Source organism: Oncorhynchus mykiss, chromosome 1 (assembly GCF_057628025.1).
Source record: "Oncorhynchus mykiss isolate SJ-2025 chromosome 1, ASM5762802v1, whole genome shotgun sequence".
In the NCBI taxonomy this organism is placed as follows: Eukaryota; Metazoa; Chordata; class Actinopteri; order Salmoniformes; family Salmonidae; genus Oncorhynchus; species Oncorhynchus mykiss.
In genome coordinates this window covers 70,610,833-70,627,057 of record NC_143022.1, presented here as the reverse complement: position 1 = coordinate 70,627,057, position 16,225 = coordinate 70,610,833, and the positions used below count along the sequence as shown (strand labels likewise).

Genomic DNA, 16,225 nt, shown 5'->3' with positions numbered 1-16,225 from the left:
TGGGATGAACCAAGTCTATATCTGTTCTTAGTTCTACATTTTTTGAACGGAGCATGCTTATTTAATATGGTGAGGAAAGCACCTTTAAAGAATAACTAGGTATCCTTTACTGACGGAAGTAGGTCAATATCCTTCCAGGATACCCGGGCCAGGTCGATTAGAAAGGCCTACTTGCTGAAGTGTTTTAGGGAGCGTTTGACAGTGATGAGGGGTGGTTGTTTGACCGGTGACCCATTACGGACGCAGGCAATGAGGCAGTGATCGCTGAGATCCTGGTTGAAGACACCAGAGGTGTATTTAGAGGGCACTTAGCAGGCACACTTACACACACACACACACACACACAAACACACTTCATCTGCTGTACAAACTCTCTCGCATACACTTAGTAGTAGGGTAAACTAGCTTTCACAGTGCAGTTCTCACACGTGTCCGACACACTGACTAAACAACATAGCCAGATTATGATACTGTATGTGGACGGGCATATGGGTCAGCATTTAGGCAAGGTAGTTGTTGTTCCAGTTTTGAACACTTGGTGACACTCTTTGTCTTACTTCCAGAGTCTCAAGTCAGATGAGGAAACCGGAAGCCATAAGGACACCATCCATCAAACCTTTGAGGCACAAGGTACTTAAATATTTTTCAAGTTTACTTAATTGTACATTCAGTCTTCAAAACAGGAGTTTTCCTAGTTAGGTCATGTGATCAGGAAAAACTCCAAGCTCTATTCATACAGTCTAATGCTATACTCTTTGAGGGAATTTCATCCTAACATCTGTACGTGTGTCTCAGGGCAGCAGAAGCGATGGAAGCGGGACAGTTCGAGGAGCCCACTCCAATCCCCTGGGCCAGGGGCCGAGGTGTCAGACAGCCAGATGAGGGCAGTATGGGAGGAGCTTGGAGTAGGAGGAGGAGGCTTTCTGAACAGACAGGAACTCTCCCTGGTCTGTGACCACCTTGGCCTGCAGGACCTGAATTCAGAGGTATGGCCAGCCCAACATTTCAGCAAGTGGCTGTTTTAATTCCCTACTTCCCAGATCTGTGTACTTGCTGACTCCCCGTCAAGGGATCAAAGACATTGGATTAGTGTAAATATGGGCCAAAGGAGTTTCATCAATACCTCTTATACCAGTATACATCAGTCCATTCCTTTTTAATCCATGAGGGGGAGTAAAAGAGTGCACACCTCAGGGAGACAGGCAGGGAATCATCTGACTGCAGTCAGTGGTTACTTGCCAAAGATACACTACGTGACCAAAAGTATGTGGACACCTGCTCATCAAACATCTCATTCCAAAATCATGGGCATTATTATGGAGTTGGTCCCCCTTTGCTGCTATAACAGCCTCCACTCTTCTGGGAAGGCTTTCCGCTAGATGTTGGAACATTGCTGCGGGGGCTTACATCCATTCAGCCACGAGCATTAGTGAGGTCGGGTACGAATGTTGGGCGATTAGGCCTGGCTCGCAGTCAGAGTTCCAATTCATCCCAAAGGTGTTCAATGGGGTTGAGGTCAGGGCAATGTGCAGGCCAGTCAAGTTCTTCTACACCGATCTCAACAAACCTTTTCTGTATGGACCTTGCTTTGTGCATGGGGACATTGTCATGCTGAAACAGGAAAGGGCCTTTCACAAAGATGGAAGCACAGAATCGTCTAGAATGTCATTGTATGCTGTACCATTATGATTTCCCTTCACTTGAACTAGCCTAGCCCGAACCATGAAAAACAGCCCCAGTCCATTATTCTTCCTCCACCAAATTTTACAGTTGGCACTATGCATTGGGGCAGGTAGCGTTCTACTGGCATCTGCCAAACACAGATTTGTAAGCTTTACACCACTCCAGCCGATGCTTGGCATTTGGCATGGTGATCTTAGGCTTGTGTGAAGCTCCCAACGAGCTTCACACGTTGCTTTCAGAGGCCGTTTGGAACTCGATAGTGAATGTTGCAACCGAGGACAGACAATTTTTTCGCGCTACGCACTTCAGCACTTGGTGGTCCCGTTCTGTGGGCTTTGTGTGCCCTACCACTTCACGGCTGGGCCGTTGTTGCTCTTAGACAGTTCCACTTCACAATGACAGCACTTTCAGTTGACCCGGGTGGCTCTAGCAGGGCAGAAATATGACGAACTGACTTGTTGGAAAGGTGGCGTCCTATGACAGTGCCACATTGAAAGTCACTGAGCTCATCAGTAATGCCATTATACTGCCAATGTTTGTCTATGGAGATTGCATGGCGGTGTGCTCGATTTTATACACCTGTCCGCAACGGGTGTGGCTGAAACTGCCGATTGCAGTAATTTGAACCGGTGTCCACATACTTTTGTATATATATTGGGTGTGTTATCCTAGATATGAGTAGTTTGAATCTTTCTCTCTGTATCTGGTAGTTTGAATCTTGTTAGTTTGAATATTTCTCTCTGTATCTGGTAGTTTGAATCTTGTTAGTTTGAATATTTCTCTCTGTATCTGGTAGTTTGAATCTTGGTAGTTTGAATCTTTCTCTCTGTATCTGGTTTCTCTCTGTATCTGGTTTCTGTATTGAATTTGACTTCATGTTTTTAACCCCTGACTCTACGCGTTATCACACAGGAGTTGGACGCCCTCTTCAGGAAGTTGGACACTGACCTGGATGGGAAGGTTAGCCTCAGGAAGTTCCAGAAGGGTCTTTTCAGAGAAAAGGGTGTCCCAGTTCCCACCTCCTCCACCCCCATACGCCCCAACCCCCACCACTCACTCCAGCAGGTAAGCAGAAAGACAGACAGAACAACACCCTTTTTAGGGAACGTGTACATGTTTAACAGTAATTTATTTATATGGAAAACTATGTGAGTGGGTTTGGGTCAGTAGAGTAAATGTATGTAATTAGGCCAGAATAATGATCCGTGGACAATACAAATGACAACACATTGCCACATGGGACCGCCTTCTGTCTCGAACTGAAGGGAGTATTTGATATTCTATTTATAACAAATAAACTGTCACTTTGCATTAAATGTGGGCTGGTTGGTGTTTGAACCTGCAATATGTAACTTTTTGGGGCCCGGACCAAATTCACATACGAATGTAAGTTATAGATCTGTCATTCTCATTGAAAGCAAGTCTAAGAAGCAGTAGATTTGTTCTATGTGCTCTATTTCTGTGCTTCACGTTCTAATGTTTCGTTTTTTCTGTCTTTTACTTTTGATTTTGATACTCTAGCCTCATCAGCTGTAAATACTACAATTTTGGTTACAGCAGTTTAGATGGTACAATGATTCTAAACACTATACTTGCTTGTTTTGACACATAAGCTGAAATTAGGAGAACTATTAGAATTTCAGCAACCAGGAAATGGCAGAGTGATTTTGGCATATTGTACCTTTAAGGACCCAGCTAGCACATTTGGTTCCTTGGAAGTTGTGGGAACTTAAGTTTTGGGTTTCCCATTGCTACTGAGAAGAAAACCATATCTTTCCTGACTGGTAAAGCACAACATTTTTTAAACGTTCTGAGACCGGAAGTGATCATTTCGCCTGTAGCTGGTTGATAGATTGCCAAGAGTGTGCAAAGCTGTCATCAAGGCAAAGGGTGGCTACTGAAGAATCTAAAATATTAAGTATATTTTGAATTGTTTAACACTTTTTGGTTACTACATGATACCATATGTGTTATTTCATAATTTTGATGTCTTAACTATTATTCGGACCTCTTGCAGTCTCTATGGGGGTGCCACAGGGTTCAATTCTCGGGCCGACTCTTTTCTCTGTATATATCAATGATGTCACTCTTGCTGCGGGTGATTCTCTGATCCACCTCTACACATACGACACCATTCTGTATACTTCTGTCCCTTCTTTGGACACTGTGCTAACAAACCTCCAAACGAGCTTCAACGCCATACAACACTCCTTCCGTGGCCGCCAACTGCTTTTAAATGCTAGTAAAACTAAGTGCATGCTCCTCAACCGATTGCTGCCTGCACCCTCCCGCCCGACTAGCATCACTACTCTGGACGGTTCTGACCTAGAATATGTGGACAACTACAAATACCTAGGTGTCTGGTTAGACTGTAAACTCTCCTTCCAGACTCACATTAAGCATCTCCAATCCAAAATTAACTCAAGAATCAGCTTCCTATTTCGCAACAATGCCTCCTTCACTCATTCCGAAAAACATACCCTCGTAAAACTGACTATCCTACCGATCCTCGACTTCGGCAATGTCATTAACAAAATAGCTTCCAACACTCTTCTCATCAAAGCCCAATATACTACCCACCACTGTGACCTGAATGCTCTCGTTGGCTGGCCCTCACTACATATCCATCGCCAAACCCACTGGCTCCAGGTCATCTATAAGTCTTTGCTAGGTAAAGCCCCGACTTATCTCAGCTCACTGGTCACCATAGCAACACCCACCCGTAGCATGCGCTACAGCAGGTATATTGCACTGGTCATCCCCAAAGCCAACACTTCCTTTGGCTGCCTTTCCTTCCAGTTCTCTACTGCCAATGAATGGAACGAATTGCAAAAAATCTCTGAAGCTTGAGTCTTATCTCCCTTTCTAACATTAAGCATCAGCTGTCAGAGCAGCTTACTGATCACTGTACCTGTACACAGACAATCTGTAAATAGCACATCCAACTACCTCATCCCAATATTATTACTTACCCTCTTGCTCTTTTGCACCCAAGTATCTCTACTTGCACATCATCATCTGCACATCTATCACTCCAGTATTAATGCTAAATTGTAATTATTTTCGCCTCTAGGGCCTATTTATTGCCTACCTCCCTACTCTTCTACATTTGCACACACTGTACATAAATATAAAGATTTTTCTTTTCTTTTGTGTTATTGACTGTTTTTGTCGCACTGCTTTGCTTTAACTTGACCAGGTCGCAGTTGTAAATGAGAACTTGTTCTCAACTGGCTTATCTGGTTAAATAAAGAAGAAATAAAAATAAGTAAATAAAATTCTACAATGTAGAAAATAGTAAAAAATAAAGAAAAACCCTTGTATGAGTAGGTGTGTCCAAACTTTTGACTGGCACTGTACATATGAAATGAGTAAAACAGTATGTAAACATTATTAAAGTGACAAGTGTTACATTATTAAAGTGGCCAGTGATTCAATGTCTATGTACATAGGGCAGCAGTCTCTAGGGTGCAGGATTGAGTAACCTGGTGGTAGCTAGTGACAGTGACTAAATTCAGGGCATGGTACTGGGTGGAGTCCGGCTAGTGATGGTTATTTTTCAGTCTGATGGCCTTGAGTTGGATGCTGTTTTTCAGTCTCGGTCCCAGCTTTGATGCATCTGTACTGACCTCGCCTTCTGGATGATAACGGGTGAACAGGCTGTGGCTCGTGTGGTTGATGTCCTTGATCATCTTATTGGCCTTCCTGTGACATCGGGTGCTGTAGGTGTCCTGGAGGGCAAGCAGTGTGTACCTGGTGGCGTGTTGGGCAGACCCTCTGGAGAGCCCTGCTGTTGTGGGCGGTTGCCGTACCAGGTGGTGATACAGCCTGACAGGATGCTTTCAGTGGTGCATCTGTAAAAGTTTGAGGGTTTAGGGGCCAAGTCAAATGTCTTCAGCCTCCTGAGGTTGAAGAGGCGCTGTCTGTGTGGGTGGACCATTTCAGATTGTCAGTAATGCGTACGCCAAGGAACTTGAAACTTTCCACCTTCTCCACTGCGGTCCCGTCAATGTAGATAAGGGGGTGCACCCTCTGCTGTTTTCGATCAGCTCCTTTGCTTTGTTGAGGGAGAGGTGATTTTTCTGGCACCACCACCAGGGCCCTCACCTCCTCACCTTGCTACTGTTGTGTCATCTGCAAACTTGAGGATTGAGTTGGAGGGGTGCGTTGCCACGTAGTCATGGGTGAACATGGAGTACAGGAGGGGGCTGAGCACGTACTCTAATGGGACCCCTGTGTTGAGGATCAGCGTAGTGTCGATCTCTGCGTCGTGGCTGGTTTCCCCTTTGTAATCCAATTTTGTCATGGGTCCCTGCTACATACAACTCCACTGTCTCTGTACTGACGTTTTGCCTGTTTGATTGCCTTATGGAGGGGATAACTGCACTGTTTGTATTCAACCATATTCCCAGTCACCTTGCCGTGGTTTAATGCGGTGGTTCACAGTTTCAGTTTTGCGCGAATGTTGCCATCTATCCATTGTTTTTGGTTTGGGTAGGTTTTAATAGTCACCGTGTCAGTGTTATTCTTAGAGGCAACCTGGAACATATCCTAGTCCGCGTGATCAAAACAATCTTGAGGCATGGATTCCGATTGGTCAGACCAGTGTTGAATAGACCTTAGCACAGGTACTTCCTGTTTTGAGTTTCTGACTATAGGAAGGGAGGAGCAGAATGGAGTCGTGATCTGATTTTCAGAAGGGAGGGCGGGGGAGGGCCTTGTAGTCATCCCGGGAAGGGAGAGTAACAATGGTTGAGATTTTGAAGCTCAAATACTACAGGCAATGTGTTGATAAATCTTCGGTAGTGTTTTCCTCAAATTGGCTTTGTTGAAGACTCCAGCTACAATAAATGCAGCCTCAGGATATGTGGTTTCCAGTTTGCACAACTGCAAACTCAAAGTGTAGGTCGTTCAAGGAGTTTGATGCAAATTTGTGATGTTATAAGCCCCCCCCCCCCCTTGCTTGAGGAACAATAGAGAACAAAATAGGAAAGGCCCATACCCCCCCAGCCATTTGTGCTTTGACATGACTTATCTGGACCACCTATTGAGATGTGCCTTTTGTTAAGTAAATTAGGTGTTAAATGAGGTGAAAAGGAGACTGGAGTGCCACTTTAATGTTCTTACAGTGGAAATTATTATTTGGTGTTAACTTTTTTGAACCCTGAGTACAGATTGGACACACAGAAATGAATTTCCTTCGGCATTAATCATGCAAACAGGTTTATTTTTTATTGAGATTCAAACATATGATCTTCTGTTCTCTATCCATGGAATTAGTCCACTGCGCCACCAGGATGGTGCTAGGATGCCATGTTTTTTTAAACTCATACAAAGCTGTTAATTTTAATCTATTCAAACATAACCCATTTCAACAGAAATGAGCACTAATTAAGATTATGGGTGGCCAATTAGTGGGCCTGAAAACACTTTACAAGATAAATGATAGAGTTTTGTTGACACTGAGAACGGAATGTATACGTTTTTAAATAACATTCTTTGGACGTTAATGTTTTCTTGTGTTTTTTTTCTGGAAAGTTTTATTAATGTTCGATAATATGATTTTAAATAGAACCATAAGGAAACCTGCAGAAAAGTACTGAAATTCCCACAGAAGAATGTTTTCCTAACTTTCATCTATTTGAGAACATTCCCAATGTCAAACCAGTTGGAGAATGTTCCTAGAACATTGAAATTAAATGTACCATATTTTAACTTTTAGGAAACATTCTGTTAAAGTAATGAAATAACAAGAAAATGTTTTTTTTGTTGTCAAGTTCCTTAAATGTGCTGAGATTGTTCCAAAGCCAAGCAACTATCCTGTACCATTCCCAGAAAGGTGTGGGAAGGTTGTAGGCAAAATAACCATAGGACAACCACACTCTCACCAAGAAACAAATGGTTCGACGAACGTTATGTGCTTGCTCGGGGAGGCTCTTGAAATATTCTGTGGCTCATAGTTTAGTTTAGGATTAAGATAAAGGCATAATAAAGTTTTCAAAATATGAGCTATTGATTAGAAATTGTCCCTTCCCTTCAGTATCTGACATAAAAGGCAAACCGTTATACACAGAAACGTTAACCCAATTCTGATATTTCTGACCAATCAGATCTGAAAAATATATAATATATGAAGATCTGATGTGACTGGTCAAAAGACCAATTAGACTGCCACATCCTGCTGCTTCACCTGCGGGATAGTTTGAGACCAACCACCCAGACAGCTGATGAAACTGAGTATTTCTGTCTGTAATAAATCCCTTTTGTGTGGAAAAACTCATTCTGATTGGCTGGGCCTGGCTCCCCAGTGGGTGAGCCTATGCCCTCCCACGCCCCTCCTGCCCAGTCATGTGAAATTCATAGATTAGGGCCTAATGAATTTATTTCAATTGACTGATTTCCTTATATGAACTGTAAGAGCCAATTTATGCATTATTCTAAAGTGTTGGAGGTGCCTTATGGATGGTGTGACGTAATTGTGGAGCCCCAGAGGTTACCACATCGCCGTGTGCCTCTCCAATGTTGTAACAATGCATAGTGCTCCGTATAGCTCAGCATTTACATGATTGGTTAACAGTAGTTGAGGGCGGAAGGTCCTGTAAAACACAAACTCACTTCCTTGACAACTTCCTTCACAACAGTAAATGCTGTATGGCCAATGCAGGCGTCGTATTGACCATGCAGCGCATTTTTAAAAATCGTTGAAATTGTTGCATGTTGCGTTTATATTTTTGTTCGCTATAGTAGGCTGTCTGTCTGTCTCTCTCAGATGACGAATGCTCCAATTTCCTGCTGGTCAATTAAGGCAGCAGCCAATCATAAAATTGACTGTTGGGGACAAAGCTTAGTTTGCCCTTCCTGCATTCGCTTGCTGAATGACCATTTCCACACGAAGAGAAAGCCAAAGTATGAAATCATGTATTGCACTTCAAGCCTGATATGTCGCTGTGGTCTGTTAACATGGGCTATGAAAGACAACATCCTTTCTTTCCAAGCTTGGCATGTTGATGCCTCCCATGTGTTAGGAACAACTAGGTACATGAACCAGCACTGAGACAAATGTGTGTTTCTCAGGCTTGCTCAGAACCTAAATACTACTGCTACTCCTCCATGTCCCAAACTGGTGTGGGATGTAAACCATTAGCAAATGGGGAATGGAATGTAGGCTAAGCCATATTAAGTGTTATGACAATAAAATGGCGTTTATTAGTGGCGTGTGAAATAAATGTATTTGTGGTGCTGAAACTCTTTTGTCTGTGGGAGCCTGGATTACACAATGCACAGTGTAGGTCGGGTTATTCTTAGAGAAAGCGGCATGACCGGAGGAGGTGTTTCTGCTACAATGCCCTTCTTTGTAGAACTTTTTTTGTATTTCTATGGCATTTGGGAACAGAGGTGAGGCTACGCAGTGCCACACTGATCTACAGCAGTGTTCCATGGAGGAGGAACTAAATTGGGCCATCAGCTAGTCTGTTCCTGTAGCTTTCATGTCTTCCTCTGTTTTCTGCCAGGCCTTTGAGGAGCGGATGGGGCGCTCCACCTCTCCCTCTCTCCTGTCTGCCACCGTGGGCCAGAGGCTGCTGACCAGGCTGGACGATGGGTCGGGCTGCACCAGTCCAGAGAGGGTCATCACCCTCTGGAATGAGGAGGGAATCCGGAACAGCAGGGACATCCTACAGGTCAGTGCCGGACTTGAACCATGACAGGTCAGGCTAGTTGGATCCTGTCACACTATGTGTTTGATGTTAGATAATAAGCAGCCAGTGTGAACATCATGTGATTTTTAGTGGTTTAGCATGCTCTGGGCTTGTGAGCAGAATCTGTGAAAGGTAAGCCTTGTGAGAAAGTTAAGAACCAATGTACGTCTTCATCCTATTACTGTACACACTCATTGCTTGTACCAGTTATTTTCAGAAGTAGCCTTGAAATGTTGATTACTCTTCCTTTGCGGCTACTTGAATTGATATGTTGCTGAAAAGCCTTGGTGTTCAGAAATTGGTACAGGTTATACAATGGGTGGGTCTAATCCTGAATGGTGATTGGTTAAAAGCACATTCCAGCCAGGGTGTCTATTCCACAAGTTTCCACCTGCTAAATCTATGAGGTTAAAATGCCTATTTACTCTGTTCCATCTGAATGTGCAGTCCACTGTCTGATCAGCCCCACCCAGGCAATGTATAAACTTGATATCCACTATAAAAAGCATCTAAACATTACCTCACATTTCTTTTAGACTAACATTTAGTTTTCAAAAGCAGAGATTTGTATGAACCTTGCTGTCTGTCTCACTGACATTTGCAACCTTGTTTCAATATTAAAATTAGATCTCCAGCTGTCCCATAGTAATGAACGTGTTGGGAGTTGGTACGAGACAAACAGGCAGGCAGCGTTTCTCAGCCAGTCGAAATCATGAATCAGCTGGCATCATTTTTATGGATATATACAAAGAAATGTCAATTGAAAAAAGGTCAAACGAAGTGCAGTCTTTACAGCTTCCATGTTTGAAGTGATTGTGTTAGCTGTGTTCTTGGCTAGCTCTTCTGAACAACAGTGTCCTGACGAGAGGGCACATTTGATTTGCCAGGCGAAATCGCGCCTCATTAGATCATTGTTATGGATGTATCGAAATAAATGGCACTAGAAAACAGCTTCAACAAATGCAAATGCTGCTAATGTTGTTGTTCTTTTTGACGTTTGACGTGACAGTAAGTTAGCCGTAGATGGCTGGCTAGCAAGCAACTGATAAGAACGTTGCCAGCCAATATGGCAATGGAACATTTAGAGCGAACTACTGAGTCGCGTACATAGATACAGAACAAAAAGACTGAACGACTGGGTCGCATCTCTGGCAACCGATTCAATAGAACGGACGACCAGCCGGCTTGGGTAGCAACCCAAGATTTGTGTCGAGACTATATCTTGTGGAAGGATGAAATAGAATGATTAAATTAATCTCAATAACGTTTTAAGTTAAAGTATGTTAATCGGTATTTGAATGTGTTGGTAACCTGTTGTATAAAAGTGAAAATGCCCTCGAAGCCGGTGTTTGGAGGATATATTGGCACGGCTTCTCGGGCATTATCACTTAAATGAAGAAGGCTGCAAGGTTTCCCATTTCATCATTTTGATAAAAACAAGTTACATAAACTGTATTTCTGACTCCTTTAGGGGCATATCTCCTTCCTGTGTGTAAAATGTGTAATAGGAGTAGAATTGAGATTGTGAGTTCCAGTTACATGTAGCGGATGGTCTTTTGGTTTAGATTACATGCTGTGGTGTAGAACCATAATCTATGGAACACTGCCGACAAAAGGCCCTAGCTAGACACACTCTAGTTACATTACGTGTTACTGAAATAATCCTCTTGTAAATCTGACACATTTTGTTGCATGAGGATGAACTGAACTTTGACCTGAATTTATATTTACCATACACCAGTTGTCAAAACACCAACATCATTTATAAATGTTGCGTATGCACAAAATATGCCCGAAAACAAGCGTGCGCCTGTTTTCATGCAAAAGTTTGCATTTATAAAAACCGAACTTGACGTGAGAATTTGCTTATCCTCCCGCAATCTTTAGACCATGTGTACACACAGTTTCTTGTGGCTGAAGTATTGCATTGCAAGAAGGCAAAAATAGCCTTGTGCAGGAATACACAACACTTTTTTTCATAACAAAAAACAGGTTGCTAAAAATAATAATATGCAATAATTTGCAGTTAGTGAGAATCTATTTATTTGGTCTTTGCATTCTAAAATCATTAGAAATAGACCTTCTTTTCCCATTATTTATTACATTTCCATGATCAGTGGAGAATAAATTCCTCACCTTTTCTGACTGATGGTTTCGTACTCGCGAAATAGCCTAGAGGCCTACAAAAAGTTAGGATAGGCTACCCGTCGTCTCATGTGCCTCAGTTGGTAGAGCATTGTGCTTGCAACGCCAAGGTTGAGGGTTGTGTGTTCAATTCCCACATGCTCTGGATAAGAGCGTGTACTAAAATGTAGAAACGTCCCATCTCTCATTTAATTTGACCCACTTCACAGTAGTAAATAGATAGGCTATTTCAAGTATTTTGCTCTTTGCGATCCAATGTGCAGTTCGAAGGTAGACCAGACGGTTCACCTTTTCCATTGAGGTATGTAGGCGACATCTGAATACTGTAATTTCACATATCTCGAGTAAATATTTCATTTATTAACATAATGCATATATTATAATCATTGCAGAATACATTCTACATCTTTTCTGGCCATGATGAGTTGCCCAGCCAGAACCCGGACTCTGGCTGGGCCAGATGTTTTGCTTTGTCATTATGGGGTAATGTGTGTAGATTGATCAGGGGGGGGAAAACGATTTAATCCATTATAGAATAAGGCTGTAACATAAAAAAATTCGGAAAAAGTCAGTGGGTCTGCATTATTTTCGAATGCATTGTATAATGCTCGTTCACACAGGCACATATCTGGTTTATAACATGCATATGTATGGTGTTAGCCAAATGTATACATCTCCATATATTTGTGAGCATGCAATCTTTTCAGAAATGGCGCACACAGATATTTACTGTAAAATATGGTTATAAATTAGGCCCCTGGTCCTGGAGAGCTACAGGGTTGCAGGCTTTTGTTCCAACCCTGCAGTAAAATAAGGACCAGGTTTGATGATTAGGTGACCACTGCCATAAATTTGTCAGTTGACCTCATGCTGTTCTATCCCCTCCAGACTTTGGACTTTCCCCTGGAGGAGCGAGTCAGTCTGGCGGAGCTCACCCTGGCCCTGGACAATGAGCTGCTGGTCAGCGGCAACGGCATCCACCAGGCCGCTCTCATCTCTTACAAGAACGAGATCCAGTTCCTCCAGTGAGTCTTTTGTTTGATACTGTATACTTTTGGTACTGCATGCTTCTATGGACTCTATAGAGGTTATGGTCAAAGGCACTTTAGTGCATCCTCTGGATTCATTTCCTGTGTGAGCCAATGACCTTAAACTGAGACCAAATCATTTACATCAACTATTTTTATTGATTTCATGGTCAATAATTGCTTTAGGGGGAATCATTGGTTCAACTTCACACTGTAATAATCACACAAAACCTGTAGCCTACATTTTACATCATGGATTTTTAGTTGATAGTTTATTAGTATGTCTCCACCTAGAGGTGAGAGATGTTGATGCTTTCATATTGTTTATTGTAACAATCATTGCCTTGTTGGTTTACTGACCAACTTTGGAACCATAATACTGCATTCTTTCAGTAAGTATTAATTTGTCAATATTAAACTGCTGTGGTCTGCCTTTTTTTATTCTTTGTGCATAATGTACATAGAATAACTGGTGTTAATGTGAGTCCTCCATGATCAGATCATTCTGGTGAGTGTTGTACTTAGGTCCATGCTCATTGTCTGTCCGCTGTCTGTCCCTCAGGGTCCTAGCAGACCAGGCGTGTCAGGAAAGGGACAAGGTCAAGGCCGACCTGGAGTGGGCCGACAAGAGAAACCTCCAGCTGGTCAGAGAGGTGGATGACAGGCACGCCACTATTGAGTCACTGAATGAAACCAAAATCAAGTAAGACCTTCTCTTCCTTCTCACCTCCATATTATTCTGTATGTTAGACTGATGTGATGGTTGGAAAATCTTGCTTGACTGGTTGTGTATTGTCATGCGTGGGGGATGGAACCTTTTACATAAACTTCCCTCTGATTGGCAGGGGTCTGGAGCAGGAGTTCCGGTATAGGCTAACGGCCCTGCGCAGTGAATCGGAGCAGGAGAGCGAGGTCTTGCTGCAACAGGTGGAGCGTGAGCGGGCCAAGCTCGAAGAGGAAGTGGAGGTCTTACATGCACAGGATGCCAGTCTGCAGGAGGAAATCTGTAATGCCACCCAGGTGACAAGCACTATAGATACACACTGTGAGGTTTCTATAATGATAAAGGAGTACTCGGAATACAGGCGATTGCTTGACCAACCCGCCTAAAAGATTCCTTGAGCTTAACCTCTATTTGATTTCACTTCATAAGAGGCTCCTCGTGCTTTTGAATGCACGTCTTTTGTATGAGTATAAACTAGTTAAGTTTCTGCAAGCAGTTTGTTTTCATCTCCATCCCAGTCTCCTCTCTAGAGACCTCAAAAGAGAGGATTAGATTAGTTCATGTGATTTTGTTTTTTTGCCTTCCTGCTTGCAACATCCATGCTCTATACCCACTTGCCCACGGACAACCAATGAATGCCAGACTCCTGCTTAGCTTCGTAACAATCCCCCATCGTCAGTACCCCACAGTGTTGCTGTGGATATCTTAAAGTGGTATCGTATCACTCTCAATAACCCTCCCTCTGGGCTAACAGGAGAACCACCGTTTGGAGGAGGAGGGCAGTGTTCTGAAGGGGAAGCTGTCAGATGCAGAGAACACCATCTCCAAGCTGCAGAGAGACCTGGACCAGCTCCTACTAGACAAGGTGAGAGGGAACTATGTGAGGATGGGCTTGATGTAGGGTGACCGGATTTAAAATTCCCAAATGCGGGACAGTGTAGCCTATACATGAATGTTTTTTTCAGGCCGCACCCCTCAGGGAATTTAAACAGTTAGGAAGTGGAAACTTTTAAAATGGGATTGAGTGAAGTAGCAGCAAATATGTTAAATTAGCAACTAATGAGCATGGAGAGTTTTATGAAATTACCTTTCAGTCTAATATGGCTATTTACGTACTTTTGTAGCTCTTCATTAGACGCACGCGTTTTGAAAGTACTGGTAGTTAACTGTCCTCTCTCCAAGTTTATTTGGAATTTAGCCCAAAAAGATTTCACAAATGGGATTGGTTGACAATATGATATTGGCCTACGTCTATCAGCTCTCAACAATGATTGGAGAAATGTTTTAACATCACCAGCACCACATCCTTATGATATATCTTGTCATAAGCGCAAGGTGTCTTCAGAAAAGACCGGTTGGAATGAATATTCTCATTAAATGAATAGGAAATCTGACTGTTTTAATTTGTTGATCAAAAGCGGGACAAAGGGCCAAAATGCAGGACTGTCCCGCACAATCCGGGACATGTGGTCACCCTAGTGTGATGATGTCCTGCTGTGGCAACTCATCCCTCAGGGAGTGAGGAGTGCGGTTTTGCCAGGAATGAATGATTGAGGGTTTCCGTTTTGTTTGGCTGACACAGTTTGGGAGCCTGGATCCGAACAATACAGGACTGCTGAACCAGGAGGAGCGCGTCTCTGAGATCATCAAGGAGTACGAGCTGCAGTGCCGGGTAAGAGTGTGTGTGTGTGTTGGGCCTTCCAAGTGGCGCAGTGATCTAAGGCCCTGCAACACAGTGCTAGCTGTGCCATTAGAGATTCTGGGTTCGAGTCCAGGCTCTGTTGTAGCCGGCCGCGCCCGGTAGACCCATGGGGCGGTGCACAATTGGCCCAGTGTCGTCCGGGTTAGGGGAGGATTTGGCCGGCAGGGATGTCCTTGTCCCATCGCGCACTTGCGACTCCTGTGGCGGGCTGGGCGCAGTGCACGCTGACACGGCCTTCCGGGTTAAGTGGGCATTGTGTCAAGAAGCAGTGTGGCTTGGTTGGGTTGTGATTCAGGGGACGCACGCCTCTCCCGAGTCTGTTTGGGAGTTGCAGCGATGAGACAAGACTGTAACTACCAATTGGATACCATGAAATTGGGGAGAAAAAGGGGGTAAAAAAAATAAGAAAGGTTGTGTGTGTTTAAATAATCATGCCTTGCGTGGAACCCCCAAGGGCGCTCGACCTGGTTTACCTTTCACAATTTTCCAAAACATAGTGCAGTAATTAGTTATACACATTAGTTATGCACATTCATGATTTATGTCAAACTATTTTTAAATACTTTTTGTTTACTTGCCCGGACAGAGCCGAGAGCTGTTTTGAGTGTGTTAATGACAATCCTCTTGATTTATCCAAACGCCTCCCATTTTGGGAAACTAGAAAGTGAAGGTGAGCGTGTGTTGTTCTAGGTTCACAGAATTTGTGATGCAGTGTGGTTTGAATAGCATGTGCGTGGCAGTGAGGACATTGTGACTAATACTGCTCTATCTTTATACTATTTCTGCTGTGCTTTGCTGTGTTTGTTATGTATGTTTGTCGGAAGTATTGCATGTTAAATGACACGTCTTTGTCTCACAGGAGCTGCGGGACCGGAATGACGAGTTGAACTCTGAGGTGGAGATGTTAAAGAGTCAGGGGATGGGGAGGCGACCCAGACGGGCAAGAGACACGTCCACACACGCGTGGTCCAGCCGACGATCACTGACCACTGAGTCTGACTCTGGTAAATCCCACTCATAGCCCTAAGCCATATGCTGTGTTCACCCGATTTGTCCCTAGAATTGATACTCGTGCCCTGATTAGAACATATATTTATTTATTTAAACATACAGTATATGGGCCGTGTCCTTGGAGGACTGAAAGGCCCCTCCTATCTCTCTTCCCCACCCATGTATGCACATACACACCCTCTTTCACACACACCCTCTCATTTCTCCACTCAGTCCCACTCCAGTTACACTGACA

At 43.5% G+C, this 16,225-nt stretch overlaps 1 protein-coding gene across 6 annotated transcripts in view; it reads left to right on the top strand.

Moving 5' to 3' along the window:
• ninl (ninein-like) overlaps nucleotides 1-16,225 on the top strand; it is a 47,170-nt gene that overhangs the window by 15,437 nt on the left and 15,508 nt on the right. For all 6 annotated transcript variants that reach the window (XM_090238049.1, XM_036983326.2, XM_021608893.3 and 3 more), the window contains exons 5-14: nucleotides 564-630; nucleotides 796-986; nucleotides 2,596-2,748; nucleotides 9,195-9,362; nucleotides 12,414-12,550; nucleotides 13,116-13,256; nucleotides 13,399-13,573; nucleotides 14,032-14,142; nucleotides 14,860-14,949; nucleotides 15,839-15,983. In XM_090238049.1, coding sequence (XP_090094175.1) covers nucleotides 564-630; nucleotides 796-986; nucleotides 2,596-2,748; nucleotides 9,195-9,362; nucleotides 12,414-12,550; nucleotides 13,116-13,256; nucleotides 13,399-13,573; nucleotides 14,032-14,142; nucleotides 14,860-14,949; nucleotides 15,839-15,983 — 1,378 coding nt within the window. The remainder of the gene's footprint in view (nucleotides 1-563; nucleotides 631-795; nucleotides 987-2,595; nucleotides 2,749-9,194; nucleotides 9,363-12,413; nucleotides 12,551-13,115; nucleotides 13,257-13,398; nucleotides 13,574-14,031; nucleotides 14,143-14,859; nucleotides 14,950-15,838; nucleotides 15,984-16,225) is intronic.